Source organism: Drosophila virilis, chromosome X (assembly GCF_030788295.1).
Source record: "Drosophila virilis strain 15010-1051.87 chromosome X, Dvir_AGI_RSII-ME, whole genome shotgun sequence".
In the NCBI taxonomy this organism is placed as follows: domain Eukaryota; kingdom Metazoa; phylum Arthropoda; class Insecta; order Diptera; family Drosophilidae; genus Drosophila; species Drosophila virilis.
In genome coordinates, this window is record NC_091543.1 from 12,403,283 (window position 1) to 12,421,793 (window position 18,511).

At 39.1% G+C, this 18,511-nt stretch overlaps 1 protein-coding gene across 12 annotated transcripts in view; it reads right to left on the reverse strand.

The window, feature by feature from the left end:
* Positions 1 to 18,511, reverse strand: part of fs(1)h (female sterile (1) homeotic) — a 34,265-nt gene that overhangs the window by 5,738 nt on the left and 10,016 nt on the right. For 5 of the 12 annotated variants that reach the window (XM_070211059.1, XM_070211066.1, XM_070211058.1 and 2 more), the window contains 8 exons: positions 16,623 to 18,171; positions 15,732 to 15,902; positions 13,927 to 14,046; positions 13,725 to 13,856; positions 5,065 to 5,123; positions 3,701 to 3,920; positions 972 to 3,549; positions 706 to 871 (listed from right to left, as the gene is read on the reverse strand). In XM_070211059.1, the coding sequence (XP_070067160.1) occupies positions 706 to 871; positions 972 to 3,549; positions 3,701 to 3,920; positions 5,065 to 5,123; positions 13,725 to 13,856; positions 13,927 to 14,046; positions 15,732 to 15,902; positions 16,623 to 18,171 (4,995 nt within the window). Of the gene's footprint in view, positions 1 to 705; positions 872 to 971; positions 3,550 to 3,700; positions 3,921 to 5,064; positions 5,124 to 13,670; positions 13,857 to 13,926; positions 14,047 to 15,731; positions 15,903 to 16,622; positions 18,172 to 18,511 lie in introns of those variants that run through there. The other 7 variants (XM_070211062.1, XM_070211071.1, XM_032440166.2 and 4 more) reach the window with 5 other exon arrangements.

Sequence of the window (18,511 nt, forward strand, 5' to 3'; positions counted from 1 at the left end):
ATTATATTAGATGTATATTAGTTATGAATTTCATTAAAAAATACTGTTCGCTTAAATTGATGAGCCTTCAATGTGACTGCAACTGCTGCAGTTAACAGCAAACTGTAAAATATACATTTTAAGTCAATGTTAACCGCAACAGTATCGATACCTGCTGCTTGGCGCTGCGGCTGTTAATCGCTGCCAGTGTGGATCCTAATTCTGTTACAATAGCAGATCAAATTATCCGCTCTCTGTTAACTCTCTGTTGCAGTTTTTATAGACTTGTATTGACATGATATTTTTATGAAAGGTGTAACGTACCAAAGAGTACACATCACATTTCAAAGAGTACATATATATCTGAACACTATCAATGTCAATGTCCATGTCCGTTTGTCCGGAAACTTTACATAGGTCTATCTTGTTTGTATACCCTTGCAGAGGATATTAAAATTTTGCCGTCATCTAACAAGATATCTTGACCAAACTCGGCATTAACTATTTTCCCTGTGCTTCTAAGGGTTGCGTCTGCAAGAGTATTAAATTCCTTTTCGTTTCCCTTCACCATGCTCTCTACAGATGTCGGAATTCAATCAAAATCGGAACACTATCTCATCTCAGCATTTGTCAGCTTATCGCACATATTTTCACAAGGGTATTTAGTTCTCGGCATGCCGAGGTTAGCTGTTTCTTTTCGTTGAGTTTAGTTTTTGATTCATTTACCGCCTCGCGTCTGCGCCTCTCCTGCTCGGCTCGCCGCTGCTCTGCACGTTTGGCAGCGGCACGATCCTGCGGCGATTGCTGTGCCGGCGAATTCTGTCCCTGGCCCGGCGATGCTTTAATGTCATCCATACGTGATATTTGCGGCTGTGCATCGTGCACGCTTTTCCTGTTAAACAACAAAACGGTGTGTTAGGCAACTCTCTTTCTCTCTCTCTTTCTCTCTCTCTCTCGCTCTCGCTCTCGCTCTCTCTCGCATGACCACTTACCGTCCGCTTTCCATGGCGCCCAGTGGCGAGGCAGCCAGCACCGCAGCGTTGGCCGCCGCAGTCGCTTGTGCCGCTGCAGCTGCTGCTGCTGCTGCCGCCGTTGCATGTTGCGACTGGGCATTGCTGGCCGACTGGTGGCCATTGCCGGGCGCAGGGCCACCAATAATGCCGCCACCACCAATGCCCACGCTGCTGCCGCTGCCGCTGCCGCCGCCGCCGCCGCCGCCAGTGCTGCCGCTGTTGCCGCCGCCTTGGCTGTTCGAGCCGCTGGTTGCAATGTTGCCGCCCAGGCTGCTGTTGCTGTTGCTGCTGGCTGCACCGCTGCCGCTGCCTATGCCGAGGACGCCGCCGACGCCGCCGCCGCTGTTGCTGTTGCTGCCGGCATTGAGCAGTGGGCCGCCACTGGCGCTGCCGCTGCCGCCGCCACTGGCGCTGCCGCCGCCGCCACCAAGAGCGCCGCCGCTGCCGCTGCCAGCACTGCCAGGTCCATTGCTGTTGGCCGAATTGCTGCTGTTGTTGCCGCCGCTGCCGCTGCCGCTGCCAATGCTGATGCCGATGCCGATGCCAATGCCGCTGCCGATGCGTGAGGCATCTGTGGCGCTGCTGCCGCGCTCGCGTTCGCCGCTGCTCTGCGACGCAGACTGACCGCCAGCATTGTTGTTGTTGTTGTTGCTGCTGCCGCCATTGTTGTTGTTGCTGTTGTTGCCGCTATTGTTGCCGCTATTGTTGCCGCTGCTGCTGTTATTGTTGTTGTTATTGTTGTTATTGTTGTTGCTGCTGCTATTACTGTTGCTGCCGGCACTAATTGGATTAACAGCCGTTGCATTGGCAGCAGCAGCCGCAGCAACAGCTGCCGCAGCAGCCGCTTGCGTCGCGGCCACCGCCGAAGCAGCAGCAGCAGCAGCGGATGAGGCCGCCGCCGCTGATGAGGATGAGGAGGAGGATGATGACTTGTGATGCTTGCGCTGCTGCTCCTTTTCGGCAGCCTCCTTTTGGTGCTTCTTCTCCTTCTCGGCTGCCTCGAGCAGCTTGAGGCGATCGCGTTCTTTGGCTTTGTTGCGGAATTGCTGAAACGAATCCATCGCCGGCTTGGCCTTGCTCGACGTGGTCGCCGTATTCTGCGGCGAACTGGCCGATGCCAGCGACGACCACGAGCTGGCATTCTTCAGATTCTGCTCGACAGCGCTCTTGAACACCTGATAGCTAGCGTGCGTATTGCCGGCGTGCAGCTTTAGATCGGAGGGCGATTGCTGCGGCGGCAGCACCTTTTGATGCTGCTGCTGTTGCTGCAGCTGCATCTGTTGTTTGTCGGGCGGACTTGGCATCATCGACTCAATAGGCTTCGGTATGATTAGCATTTTGTTGTTGGCCTGATTGCCATGCTGCTGCTGTTGGGCCAGCTGCTGCTGCTGCTGCTGTTGTTGTTGCTGTTGATGATGATGTTGTTGTTGCTGTTGATGATGATGTTGTTGCTGCTGCTGCTGCTGCTGCTGCAGCTGTTGTTGTTGCAATTGCTGTTGTAGCTGTTGTTGCTGTTGCTGCAACTGTTGCTGATCACCATCTTTAAGCTTGCCGCCACCCGTACTGCCCATCATGGCCGCCATGGGCATCACATGGTCCAGCAGGCCAGCCGAAGCCATATTGAGATTATCAAAGCCCGGCATGCCGCTAAAGTCGGCCACATTGTAGCCATTGTTGTGTGCCTGCTGCTGCTGTTGCTGCTGTTGCGTTTGATGGCCGTGTTGCCCGTGGGGCTGCTGCTGCTGCTTCTGCTGATAGGGAGCCGTCGCCATGTCCAGATTGAATATGCTATTGTTTAGCAAATGGTTGCCATTCATGCCAGCCACATTCTCCACGCTCTTTGACAGCAGCTCTGTCATGTAGTCCATGCGCTGCTGTTGCTGCTGCTGCTGTTGTTGCTGCTGTTGTTGTTGCTGCTGCTGCTGTTGCTGCATTCCGAACTGTTGCTGCTGCATCATATGCGCCTGGTGGGCCATTAAAAAGTTTTCCGTCAGCGATGATTTGCCCGTGGAACTGGCGCTAAACTCAAGCGAGGCCAGCGACTGTTCCACGGGATCATCGAATTGGGGTATCTGCTTGAGGCCAGCGGCCAGTGAGGCGCTGGACAAAGCATCATTAACGCCCACGCCCACGCCCATGCCTAGTGTGCCCGTGTTATTGTTGTTACTGTTGTTGTTGTTGTTGCCGGCAGCACCTGTGGAGGCGAGCGCAGCGGTCAGCGCCGCATGATGATCGGCCAGCTCGGGCTGCTTATGCAAATTGCTGGCAATGCGTATGCCGCCAATGCTGCCCGCCTGTCCAGCGCCCGCTGCTGCCGCCGCTCCGCCATAGCCGTGCGGCGGCAAAGCACCAGCAGACGCAGCGGACAATTTGCCAGCAGCGCTGCCCAACAATTCGTTGACGCCCGTTGCGAGTCCGTTTTTATGATGGCCAGAAGCATGCAACACATTGCCAGCATAACCGCCGCCGCCGCCGCCGCCGCCACCCGGCGCTGTCTTGTTGTTGTTGTTCAGCATGGCCGCTGCGGCCAATGGATTGGCATTGCCCATGAGGTTGGCTGCACGTATACAAAGGTATTGGTACCGAGGAGGTGGGCAGGTGAACAGGTGAACAGGTGAACAGGTGGGGTGTTGCGGAAAAGAACATTTAATTAGTTCAGTTAGTCACAACATATCAATCGTAGGGCCTTTCTCTCAATTGGTACTCACTCATTTGTGCAGCTGACGCGTTGGCGCCCACAGAGGACAGCATATGATCCACCTGATCCAGCTGGCGCTGCAAGTCCGATTGCATTTGCTGCACCGTCGGCGCCGGCGCCAGATTGCCGAGCAAGCTGCCAGCCAGGCTGGGATTGTTATTTACCTGCATTGCCGCCAATGGGGTCAAGATCGGGTAGTACAATAGATTGGATAGAGAGGGTAACGCACACTGATTAGGTTAAATGAATATTATGTTTGGCACGCACTCGAATTCTTGCTAGTTCTAGTTTTAAATCCACCTTCCTAACGAGTTCAATAGCAAAACATTTGTCAACTGTCAAAGAAATTGTATTTTGTAAAATATGGCAACGCCCTGATTAAATACTGTTAAGCTGGCAGCACTCTATAACACTTGACAGATTGGCTAGCTATGCTGGAATATTCAACGATCACACAGTGTTGCCACAAGCGCATCGCATTTACAACACTGCTAAATATTTACCTTGAAGCTAAACTTCCTGTCAAATTGTGTGCAATGCATTTAGAGCACTAGGAGTTATTTATATCGAAGCTAAACTTCCTGTCAGATTATGTGCAATGCATTTACAGCACTGGCAAATATATACCTTGATGCTAAACCACCTATCAAATTTAACCAACAACTTAAGTAGCAAAAAAACCTTTAACTAAATGTTAAACTAGTTTTAGTAAATATTAGATGAAATATTAGACTTGCACAGAAACTAACTACGGCATTTGCTAACGATTAAAAGGCTTCAGTTTCGAACTATTATTGAACAAATATTATTAGCAGCTAATTATTTATTTTATATATATACTTTCTATAGGGAAAAATATGACTGAAAAATTAGATTAGAATTAGAAACTCAGACTTAACTACACTTGATATGATCTAGAGTTATGCGAAGATAATCTAACTCTGCGTATCTGAGACCTCTTGTCACGCCTTTACTATAGCAAAACATAAATAATTTCTATGCAACTGTTAATGGAATATCGAATAGTAGACATCATGTTAATAACACTCAAGAGACCAAGGGAAGCCCAAGCATTTGTCTTTGATCAAACCAATTTTGAATAAAAATACGCTTCGGACATGAATGTTATTTGTCCAAATGGTTTAGGCTCAGTTCAAGGCTCGGTTCGCACTAAAGAAAATCAAATGGAATTACGGGCTCGATACGATTCGATGTCAAACTAGTTGACAGTCTTTCTTACAATGAGGTGCAGAAGATGGGCGCATGAGATGCCAAACAATCGAAGTATGTGTGCATTTTGTGTTAAGAGGTTTGGTTTTCCATATGGGTTCCCAGTTAAGAAATATTGAAGGACTTTCAATTGCAGCTACTTACATTGCTTCCATTTGAATCACGTGATTTTTTCTTGCGTGGTGGCCGATCGTCGGCATCGCCTGAAAGATTACGAAATCAAATATTAGAAAATTTAATAAAAACAACATTTTTATTTGATTCAAGTGGGGGGAAAGTTGGTTTAGTTCGAGCACCAAAAGAAACCAAAAAACAAAAAAAAAAAGAAGGTGATTGTGAGTGTTAAAAGAGTAAATCAAGAAAGCATGGAATGCTACGGGAAAATATTAATTGCAAATTAATTTGATATGTGTGTGTGTTGGGATTGGGAGGGACTTATATAGAGGATATATGGTATGGTATATAAAAGAGTGTGTGTGTGTGTGCGTGTGTTTTGTGTGAAAGAAAAATACCTCGATACAATTGTGGAACGCTGAAACCAATGTGAAGCAATTGTTGTACCCGGTGTGCGGTGAGGCGAGGAGGGCGGGTTCCGGCATAATGGGGCTTTAGGTATATTTAACTGCCTCATAACTCTGCCTCGCCCTCATTTTCTTTCTCTCCCTCTCTCTCTCTCTCTCGCTCTCACTCTCTCTCTGTTTTTCACTCTCCCTTCCTCTCTCTCTCTCTCTCTCTCATTAATTTTCTTTCTCTCTCTCTCTCCCACTTCTAAAGTCTGTAAGTAAGAAAACCTGCACGAGAAAAACGAGGGAAAAACAACCAAAGAGGGCACCAACCAACCTGCTCTTTATATATATAATTATTATTATTATTTTCATTTTTTTTCTCTCTCTCTGTTTTCGCTCGAATTCATCGAAATTGATCGTCATTTTTATTTTGGATTAATGATTTATGGGCTTTACTTTTGTTTATGTGCAATTTATTGGTTTATAGTTTTTTTTTTCGTTTTTGTTATTATTTTTATTTTTTTTTAAAGAGAATTGGGAGAAAATGTTGTGGAAAGAATGCAGAAAGACAAGTTGTTCATTTTTTTTTTTGTTTCTTTTTAATAAACTTTTTCTTTGTTGTTTGTTGTTGTTGTTGTTGTTATATTCATTGCCTTTTGTTGTGCGCTGCATTTTGTTGTTGTTGTTTTCTTCTTCTTCTTCTCTTTTCTTAAACATATTATTTATTGTTTGTTGTTGTTTTATATATATATATATAATATATATATATTAAATATTACTTTTACTACAAATATTTTTAAATATAGGTATAATGTGTGCGTGCGTGTGTGTGTGTGTGTGTGTGTGTGTCAAATCTTCGTATAATTCAAAATGCATCTTTATGCCAAGTGTGTGTGTGTGTGTGCGTTTGTTGTTGTTGTATTTTTTCTGCCTAGCGTTGCCTTTAACTAAGATTTTTACTAAGTTATTTTTTTTGTTGCTTTGTTGTTATGTTATTTTATATTTGTTTTTATAATTTGGCTTTGCGTGTGTGTGCGTGTGTGTGTGTGTGTGTGTGTGTACGTGAAAAAAAAACCTAAGTTCTTCGCTGCTTTTGTTGAAACCAAAAATGCATTATTTATTTTTTTTTAAATATTTTTAAAGTTTTTTCTTTTTTATTTTTACAAGACTTTGAGCGTGTTTACATGTGAGTGTGTGTGTGTGTGAGTTTCTCTCTCTCTCTCTCTCTCTTCTTCGTCGTGTTTCGTTTTGTTGTTGTTTTAGTCTTCTGCTTTTAACTAAAGATCTTACATAGGTTACTAAAGAAAACTGCTTTTGATGCTTGGGGCAATTTTTAGGAAGGCTTTTCACAAAACCAAAATAAAAAAATATTAAAAAAAAAAAAAAAAAATTGTCGTTTTTAAAAAATTGTTTGCGCATTTTTTCGGCATTTTTGGAATAATTGTTGTTGTTTTTTTTTGTTTTTTTTTTTTTTTTTGGGTAATAAAAAAACAGCAAATTTTACAAAAAATCATAAATAATTGTTCACAATTTTCTGTATGTGTGTGTGTTGGTGTGTGTGTGTGTTGTCTGTCAGCAAAATACAAAGCACACGCTCAAAAAAATTAACAAAAAAAAAACTCGATTTAAATAATTTTGCTCGCTTTTTTTCTTTAATGTTGATTTGTTGTTGTTGTTGTTTGTTGTGTTTAAAATAATGTTGAAACATGTTGTTTAATGTTTTTTTTTATATATTATTATTGTTGTTCTTTCTTTTCTTTTTGTTTTTCTTCTTTTTTTTTTTTTTTTTTTTGCTGTTTAGTTTAATATTAAAAATTGTTATATTTATAAATTTATTTAATGCAATTTGTTTTGTTTAAGTTTTAATTCATTTCTATATTTTTGCGTTTTCATTTTGCTCTTTTTTGTTGTTGTTGTTTCTTCTTTTTTTTTTTTTATTTACTCTTTTTTTTTTTTTTTTTTTTTTTTTTTTTTGAAAAAACGTGCAAACAATGTGTAAAGGGGAAAGCCGACAGCCGAAAAATAAATAATAAAATGCTTTCAAAATACATTAAATTATTTGTTTTCAAAATAACCTTCGCTATGCATATGTATGCACACATGTTTCCATATATATATATATATATATATATATATATATACACATATATATATATGTACATGTGTGCCGATGTGAATACATGCATATGCATCTATATATATACACTAGATGTGCGTTTGCATGGAGTCCAAAAACAAACTCCATGTCCGACATTTTGCCTAGAACTTGTTTCGGGCTCTTCATCAGAGAACTCGCTCTGTTTATCTTTATAGATAATATATATAGTTAATATATATATATAATATATATATTACTTGATTACAGTCTGTCTGTGCGGTCTGTCATCTGTATTTGCTTTTTGAATATATATATATATATATAATTTTTTTTTTTTTTTTTTTTTAATTATTTTTTTTGTTTTTTTTTTTTGCTTTGTTAAAGTTTGTTTGGTTCTGGAGAGTTTTCGCTCCCTTGAGACACATCGACTTTTAAATATTAACGTAGTTGGTGTTCTTCTTCTTCTTCGGTTGCTTCTTATTTGCTTGTTTGTTGGTGTTGAATTGTTTATTAAATATTTATTGCTTGATATATATATATACACACACATATATATATATAAATTTATACATATATATATATATATATGTGCATAGTACATAAGTAGATAATTACAGCTCTTTTGTCCTGCTAACCCTACAAATTATTTAAATATTAACTAACTTACGAGTTGCTTGATTTACTTTTTACTAATTTCCGTTTTCTTATTTCTTCTTTTTGTTTTTATTTGTATCTCAAAAGTCTTCTGCTTCTTTAAGTATTTACTCGTACTTCTTGTAGCCTGTCTGTGTGTGTGTGTGTGTGTGTGTGTGTGTGTGTGTGTAATTTGTGCTTGTTTCAGTAAGGTTCTGCTGGAAGTACTGTTCAGTTGAAATTGGAAGCGTTTACATAACATTTTGTACATAATTTACGAAAAAAAATTCGTTGCAAAAACGATGGCGAATGGGCACAAAGAAAAGAGCGGAAAAGCAAGCGCAGTTAACGGTAAACAGTTAACGGTAAATTGAGTATGCGATCGATAATTGTGTAATCGTTTTATTTCAAATCGTTCCCCCCACCCCCACCCCCCTCGTCCACCCAGAGCCCACACCCATAACACTTTAATCGGAACAATTTGGCGCACTGCTTGCATTTAACAAAAAGCAAGCAGTGCACAGTGGGCGCGGTTCATAAATCAAGCAGCATATTCAAATTTGTGTATTGAGTAGGTAAAATAAACACTCATTGCTACGTATGTGTGCGTGTGTGTGTGTGTGTATATGTGTGTGTATTTATTTGTTGTGTGGAGTTCTTGTTTTCGTTTCGATTTGTTTTGTTTTTGCTTTGTTTTCTAGCTAACTACTTAAATACCAGCCCCCGAATCCCACCCTAGACCCAAACGTCCCCACTTCAACTACTATTGCTGTTGTGCTTCTTCTTCTTCTTCTTCATATTTTAATTCTTTAAATATTAATATACGTATTTGCTACTCGTTGATAATTGGTGTTTGTTGTTGCTTTTTTGTATACATTTTCTTTTTTAAACTTTCTTAATTTTACACATTGTCTGCAAGTGTATTTTTAATATCAATTTCAATTTCAATTGTTTTTCATTTTTTTGTTTTTCGCATAATTCTTAGTTTGTTTTTTTTTTTTTTATTGCTATTGTTTAAATAATGCACATATGAATTGTGTGTGTTTGTGTTTTGCATTTTATCATTGTTTCATAATTTTGTTTTATAAAATTGGGGTTTCTTTTGACTCTCGCTTTTGTTATGAGATATATATATATATACATATATGCATATATATATTTATATATGTATGTGTATAAACACATATATAAAAACTGTTTATGTTTACATTCAAATATATATATACACAATATATGTATGTACATGTGCTGAATTCACTTCCTAACGTCTGTCCGTATGGCGAATGCGCGAGTGTGTGCGTGTGCATGTGTTTGTGTGTGTGTGGGTGTGTGTGAGAGAGAGCGCTGTTGGCGCCCAAAAAAGTAGGCAGCAATTGCGCAGGCTGTCGCGTGTTAGAAGCTAACTGATGTAAAGAACGTACGCATTGAACGACAAAAGGCTGACTAATAGGGCAAACAAGGCAACTCAATATTATTGCAAACAGTGTTGTACAATGCGCGAAAGAGAGATAATGAATGAGTGTTAATTTAAATAAATCATTGAGAGCGTATACGAAATAATATTCTTTTTATTTATTTGTTCAGTTTTTGCTGAGTATGAAAAAATAAAAAAAAAAATGTACGCGTTAAATAAATAAAATTAAAAAAAAAAACCGCTTGATATTTAGATTAAAGAGTATACAATACAGCGATTGAGAGACAATCAGAATACAAAAACAAATATGTTTAGAGAATGTTAAAAAGCGAACTGTTTCAACACAGTGCCAGACACAATTCAATAAAGAATCTATTTAGTTTGTTGTCGAACTTAGCAGAGAGGCGACATTGATGGAATTCGGTGGAGTTGGGCAAATGATTGATGTGAAAAACTATGCTATACACAAACATACACCACAAACTAACTAACAGACAGTTTTGTGTTAAAACAGAGCTAGGGCTTAACTAGATAATATGTGGCTGTTTATTTTGATGCATCACTGATCAGTGCTGTTACGATAAAATGGAAGGACTGGGCTCGTAAAATGCTGTCATTGATTGACTGATTGATGGCTGTAATTGCTGATAAAGCACATTGTTTACAATACAGAACACAAAAAAAAAAAAATAAACTCTACATGATATACACATTGTATATAAGTTGAAATATGTGGTTAGGCAAGCGCGCTAGCCTAAATATCACATACATTAAAGGTTTTTTTTTTTGGGAAAGTAGTAGAAAATGTGCGCTACATGTGTGTGTGTGTGTGTGTGCGTGTGTGTTGCTTAAAGTTTGTAGAACTATGCACTACTGATGGATTGAATGATCGTATAGCTATATACATATACATGTATATGCATAAATGTATTTATGCATATACATATATAATTAGTACGTTCATAGATTGCTTTTTATACATGCATTTTTTGTTTTTTTTTTTTTTGTTCTGAGGTTCCTTTGATGTTACTCTCTCTCTCTCTCTCTCCTTTTTTTTACATATATATATAAATCGACGCTACTCTTTGATTTTCAAGTTTTTGATGAGTTTTTTGTTTTTTTTTTTCTAATTTTTTTTTTTTTTTTTTTTTAAATCGATTGATTGATTGCTTGGTTGGTTGGTTGGTTGGTTGATTGGTTGGTTTGGTTGAGTGGTTGGTTCATTACTTTCTTTTTCAGATTGGCTGCCCCCAATACACAATTGCTTCACGATTTTTTTCAGCATATTCTCATAATAATCATAATAATAATAATAATATTGGTAATAATAATGGTTTCTTTTGTTTTTTTGTTTTCTTTTTTTTTTTAATGTTTTGTTTTGTTTTTTTTTTCAAGACTTAAAAATTAGTAGAGCTTGCATACGTAAGCTTCTATTTCATTAACTTTCTTTGCGTTTCTTTAAGATAAACTTGTTGGTTTCTTGTTGTTCAACTTTTTACTTTTTTTTTTCTTCTCTGTTTTGTGTTTGTTGTTGAATTTGTATATATGTATATATACACAGATATATATATACATATATATATATTAAAGAGTTGCTGTATGTTCAGACACACACAACTACATACATATATACACATATATGTGCATACATACACACACACACATATATATAGATATATATACATATATATATATATATATATATATATATACATGTGCATGTGTATTTATATAAACAAGATTTGTTTTGTTTTTTTGTTTTACTATCGTTTTTCATTAAAAAATACAATTCGTTAATACCTAAGAAATGCTTAAATACAATATCTATATGCATATACATATAAAATAAAGTATATATATATACACATATATATATACACACATATATATGTATATATATATATGTATATACATATATACGTATAACTAGACCTAAATAGTATTTATATGTATTTATATAAATATGTATATATATATCTATATATATGTATGTATATTATATCTCGAAAGAGAATATATCAATTTTGCAGCTCTATGTGTGGGTGTATATCTGTTAGTGTGTGTGTGTGTGTGTGTGTGTCCGTTTGTGAGTATGTGTTGAATTTTTACCAGTTGAAATAAATTAAAACATTTTGTAACAAACTGTTAGCCAGGAATTTTGCATTTACGCTGCCATTTTTCTGCTCATAACCTCAAAAATTGTTTAAAAATGTACAAAAAAAAATTTAAAACAAAAAAAAACCGGACGCAGCAACAATTTGTTTAACAAATTCAAATGCTGCTTAAATTAATTCGTTGGCTTCTGGATATGAATTATTTATTTAATTATTTACGTGGAAAAATGGAAAAATCAGATTTGAGGCTTGGAATAAAATATGAAGCGTTTTATATTTTTGTTAAAAAAAAAAAAAATATATATATATATATGTATGTATATATATATATATATATATTTGAGCAAACGCATATTGCACTTTGTCATGAACTTTGTTCTGGGCATCAAAAAAAAAAAACAAAAAAAAAAGAGTTTTGAATATAGAAAAAAAATGTCTAATTTATTTTTTGTGGCTGGTCACACAGAAAATGGCAGCAGAATGGGGGAGGGCCTAGGGGGTTGGCTAAGTGGCTAAGCAGCACACCCACACACACATCCACACACACACACACACACACACATGTTTTAATCCATGTAACTTGGCATTGCGCGCGTGGTTGTGTGTGTGTGCGCGCGTTGTTAGTGTCTGCATGTGCATATTGTGTGTGTGTGTGTGTGTGTTGTGTTGTGAACGTGTGTGTGTGTGTAAAAAAGTGTTAATCAATTTTAATATGTGTACAAAAAAACATACAACAAAACAACACTGTTCGCTCCTAAGCGCGATCTGTCTCTTTCTATCGCCCGCTCTAACTGTCTCTCTCTCTCGCTCGCTCGCTAGCTCTCTTCTTTCTCTCTCTCTCTCTCTCTCTCTCTCTGTCTCATCCATTCACAAGTTACACGCTCAACTTTGTATTAGATGCTTAAAACTCTTTATTTTTTATCTAGACCTTAGCAAAAAATAAGTATCAACTAAAATAAACACAATGTATGCCTAAATATATATATATATATTATTATATAACTTTATACATATGTATAATGTATTTATATGCCTAACGAGAATTTAATTAAGCCAAAAAAAAAAGGTTACTAAGCTTTAAACTCTGTTCAATTCGTTCGCTTTCCCATTATACAATTCTCCTGAATTATTCATTTGTTAATTATGCATAATATATATATATATATATTATATATATATATTAAATAGTTGAATATAATGTGTGTGTGTGTGTTGGCCCAAACGCTTCATAACACTGCCTACAGGCTACAACACTGGCTCATAGCTAAAGCGCTCTCTCTCTCTCTCTCTATGTCTCTCTTTTTTCCCCCTTTCATCCCAGATTACACTCTCTCATCTTTAAGCTAATTTCTGTTCATTTTAGTCTCGATGTGTGCTGCTGTATGTGTGTGTGTGTGTGTGTGTGTGTGTGTGTGTGTGTTTGTGTGTGTGCGTGTGTCTGTGTGTGTGTGCCTTTCCACTTTGTTCCGTTACGTTTCGTACTGTTCTTTTAATTCTTTTCTTTTAGCGAGCTTGGCTTACAGAGAACTTTGGACTTACAACTGATTTCTTTTCATAATAGAATTTTTGTTTCGACTAACTTTTTCAGCTTAATTTTAAAAATTATCATAATCAAATTCAATGATAAACATAATAATATAAACATAATCGTATTAAAAAATTAAAAAAAAAAATAATAATAATAAAATAAAATATTTGCTTGTAAATATGATAAATGTAGTTGTTGTTGTTTTTAGTTTGTTACACATATGTATATGTAATACATATACGCGTGTGTGTGTGTGTGTGTGTGTGTGTGCGAGTATGTGTTCTGTATTGTGTGTGCGTGTGTGTGTGTGTGTGTATTGTGTTTTTGTATCTTTCTGTGAGTTGCTTTTCTTTTCTTTTTTTTTTCTTTCCGCTTTTTCAATCAATTAAGCATTTCGTTTCATATATAGATATATGTATATATATATACATAAATGTTTTTGGGGGTCTTATATAAAAAAAAAAAAAAAAAAAAAAAAACAAACAAACAAACAAACAAAACGCGTCCTAACCTGCTTCACTGTCGCTCGAGTCACTCGAACTGCTATCACTCGAACTCGAAGACGATGAATCGCTGGAACTTGAACTAGACGAGACAGGATTCGCTGGCTGCACAGCCTCCACTTTGCTGGACGTGGTCTCATCTGCAAAACAAGCGATAAAATTGGGAATTAATTAGAAATCCATGCGAACATTATCCGTATTGTTGCTCACCTTTCTTGGCTGTTTTCTTGCTAGCGCCCAATTGGCCAGTTACATCCTGTAACCGTTTCTCCAGTTCCTGTTTCTTTTCGGCCATTTGCTCGTCCTTTGATTTACCGGAAGGCTTTTTATCTGCAATAACAAAATTTGGGAATTTTTTTAATTACCGTGTCAAAACATTTGACAGCTCAACACTGAATCTATCTCTCTCTCTCTCTCTCTCTCTCTCTCTTTCTCCCTCTCTCTTTCTCTCATTCGCTCGCTCTGTCTCAATGCGATTAGTGAATTGAGTATTTACTTAAGAGAGAGAGATAGCAATAATTACGGAGCGAGTGCGAGAGAGAGGGAGATGGAGGGGGGATAGAGAAAGATAGAAAGTATTTTAAGAGCTCAACAATGAGAATTTATCGAAAATTAGAAAAAGAGAAAAGAAATTACAGTAATGCATGCTTTCGAGCGAATTTTTTTTCTTCTTTTTGGTTTTGTTTGTTGTTTTTATATGGAACAATCATCCGTGTCAATCAGTCAATCAATCAATCAATCAAACACAAAAATACAAGAGTTCTAGGCGCATGCAATGTTATTAATATGGCTTTACATAAATACATATATATACATATATACAAACATATATATATATATATATATATACATATATTTGGACTAATTTGAACAAACATTCCATTTAATTAAAATTTACACCCTTGCAGTAGATTTTGTTATCTTGATATACATATATATATATATGCTTATATATACTATTTTAATCAGATCAACAACTATATCTCGATCTGGCTACATATATGCCCGAATAGTCGGATCACATAGCTTTCATACGAACTATTGGCATTTCTTGTACTTTCTTCAAATACTTGAACCAAATTTCGGACTACTTTGTCTTAAGAAAATGAAGCTTTTGCATGGAAAACAAGTAATTCGTAAGTAATTCAAGTAATTCAACAAACTTATTGACTATCGGACACATTTGAAATAAATTGAAGGGATCGATGGCTAATCGCGTTGTTGTATGAACAACTTTTGCTAGTTTTTCCCTGCAAAACGTATCAATTGGGCATAAGACTCTTGATATCGGATATATGGGCACCATTTAAAAAAAAAAACTAAACCGAACTGCAAAGGTATATTTGATCTTCGGTAGTCCGAGAATAAATGTGATCTTGTACTTTTTAGACACTTAGAAAGTGAAAAGAAAATTGCAAGAAATGAATGGAGAAAAAAAACGTTATTAAGAAAAAAAAAAAACAAATTAATTTTAAAATAAAGCTGGAAACTTGGTTAATTCTATGGGTTTTTTTCTTTTTAGTTTTTTTTTTTTTTTTTTTTTTGGTTTTTTTGAGAGTTTAGCTAACTAAACATGTGACCACTAAAGTAACTTGCACAAACTCAATAAATTGTGCGCATTGTTCTTGTTCTTAGTTTTTCTTTTGAAAATTTGGAAAATTCTTGTAGCTTTGCTATTGTTATCTTTGTTTTTTTTTTTTTTTTTAAGCTTGGATTGAATATAAAATTGTTGGGACCAAACAAAAGTCTCAAATGCAAACAGCAAAACGCAACGCCACCCAACAAAATGATTTGCATTATATTATTTTTATAAATACAATAAACAATTTTTATAAAAATTTTAGCTTTGCTTCTATTTGTTGTTGTTCTTGTTGTTGTTGTTGTTGTTGCTGTGCTTGTTGTTGCAGTTGCAGTTGCAGTTGCAGTTGTTGTTGCTGTTCTTGTTCTTGTTGTTGTTGTTGTTGTTGTTGTTCTTGTTCTTGTTGTTTGTGGTCTCGGTTTAGTTACAAACTTACAATATGGCTTACGTGTTTTTTTGCGCAAACACGACGCCACATAGCTTTCTAGCTCGCGCAGCGTCGACGGCTTCAGCGTCTCGAAATCGATCTCAATCTCATCCGGATTCGAGTCGCGCAGCGATGGCTCCCGATTTTGTATAATATGAACCACACGTCCCAGTTTATCGCCTACAGAGACAGAGAGACAGAGAGAGAGAGAGAGAGAGAGTTAAATATGTTTATTTGTATCAGAATCGAGTATTATTATTATCCACAAGACTCGCTTACTATTTCCTTTGTAGAGCTTTCTACTATAACTAGAAAACTGACACGCTATCTTAACTATATAATATATATGTCATCTTTCTGCTAATCAACAGCTTTTCATAGGTGTCCTTTGTCTATCTTGAATTTGTCTATGGCTTATAATTCGCAACCAATTCAAGCAACGCTAAGCAAACAATTCTAGACTCTTTCTAGACAATCTGTGTTGGGTTCCTTAAAAGGTTTAGTCTTCATCTAACGAAAGCTCTCTATGTCTTTGGAGTTTCTTTCAGCTGGGGTTTAGCATTCCTTTTGTTTTACATTTTGGCTACATTTTTCAGAAACATTTCTTGTCCTTGTGGACAGCCTTCTATTCTATGCTCAGCTCCTCAACAAAAACCCTAAATTTAAGAGCAAGTTTGGGCTGCCTTTACTAATATACATGAGATTCTGGTTGAGAACTATATAGATAGAAAAATCCATCGATTAGATCATCGTGATTGGACATCTTGATCTTCATGTTATTCCCAACATCTAGAGTTCATAGCAATCTATAGCATCTTGTGGATTTATTTTCGAATTGGAGCCAAGCATCTCCAGTTGCTGGCAAGTTAGTTGAGGCAATGTTATTTGAATGCGACTCACCTGGCAATTTGTTAATGTCAAGGGAGAGCTGTCGCTTTTCATCGTAGGACATGGGCTTGGCGGTGTCCTCCTCCTCGGAATCGAAGTTCATCACCTGGCTGGGCTTCTTTTTGCTGCTGCCGCGTGCAGCGGCACCTCCGCCAGCATTGGCACCAGCAGCTCCAGCTCCAGCGCCGGCATTGCTGCTGCCCTTGGTGCGTTTCGCATTGGTGGCACCGCTGCCACCGCCACCACCGCCGCCACCGCCACCGCCGGCTCCACCGCCACCGGAGGCAGCACCACCTGGACCCAGACCGGCTGCACCAGCAGCCGTACCGCCTGCTGCACCACCGGCAGCAACGCCCGCACCACCCTTGGCGCCGCGCTGTCCCTTGACCTTAGCACCTTTACTGCCACCGCCACCGCCGCCGCCGCCAGCACCGCCGGCTCCGGCAGCCGCACCGGCTGCCAAAGCGCCAGCCAATGCACCGGCTGCCGCCTTGCCACCGCCAGCTGACATGCCCGCTGCATTCACGCCGGCCGCATAGCCCGCTCCGGCGGCGGCTCCGCTGTCCGTTAGCTGCCTCATCGCCATGTCGTGGACATGCTGTAGCATCGCCGCGCCGGGCACGCCGCCAGCGACGCCGGCAGCACCGGCGCCCACCAGCGAGCCGCTCAACAGCGCCGACAAATTGGCGCTGGCTGCGCCGCCAGCATTGAGTGCGGCCACATTGGCGGGCAATGTGACGCCGCCGTGTGTGGCATTGCTGGCGCTGGGCGCGTGCTGCTGATGATGGGCACCGCCGCCGCCGCCGCCGCCGCCACCGCCACCGGAACCGCCGCCGGCACCGCTGCCGCTGCTCGGTCCGAGTGACTTTTTCTTTTCTTTGAGTTTTTTCTTGGCCTTCTTTTTGGCGGACGCCTCCTCGACGAGCTTGCGTATCTCCTCCTGGAGGCCCAACAGCTTTGATTCGAGCATTTTAAGCTTGGCGCTGCGCTCCTCATCCGAATTGGACTCGTTTTCGGTATCGCTGGAATCCTCGCTAGATGAATCGCTTGCATCGTGCTTGGATGTACTCGAATATCCATGATGATGATGATGGGCCGCATTCGCAACGGGCTCGTCGGGTATATTCGCGTAGCGCATCTCGAAGACATCCTGAAGCTTACGTCCCATGGCAACAACATCATGATCTGGCGGATTGTATTTGTAGCAGTTGGTGAATATTAATCGAACATCGGCCGCAAATTCCGGCGCGCTCTTATATTCGCGATTGTCCATTTTACGCTTAACGGTGCCCAGATCCATTGGCTTCTTAATGATATCGTGATAGTCGTGCAGGCCCAACAGTTCAGCGTCCACCGGTTTGTAGAAGGGCCAGGCATAGCCGGAGTGCTTCTTTGAGAACAGCTCCTTGAGTATCTCATTGCATGACTTTAGTGCATCCGATAGTTTCTCCTTGGACTTGGCACCCGGTACGCCACCAACGGCGCCGCCGGCAACCAGACCAGGCACACCAGCGACACCCAATGGTGACATTGGATAGCCCGAGCCCTGGAATGTAAGATCCTGGGTTTTTTCAAATTGATCGATTGTCAATTGTTCGATTGTTCAATTGTTCGATTGTTCAATTGTTCGATTGTTCGATTGTTCGATTGGTGCGTGATGTGTGTGCAATGACAATATAACGATAACGATGATGAACAAAACGAATTTCGAAAAATCAAAAAGAAAAATAAGAGAGAAAAGAAGAAGAAAACAAAGCGGCAATGGGTTAGAGCGTTACAAAATTCAAAGTTGTACAATTATGGTTTATCGATTTGTCAGTTTGACATTCAAGTACACACACACACACACATATATACATACATACATATATATATATATAGGTGTGTGTGTGTGTGTATGT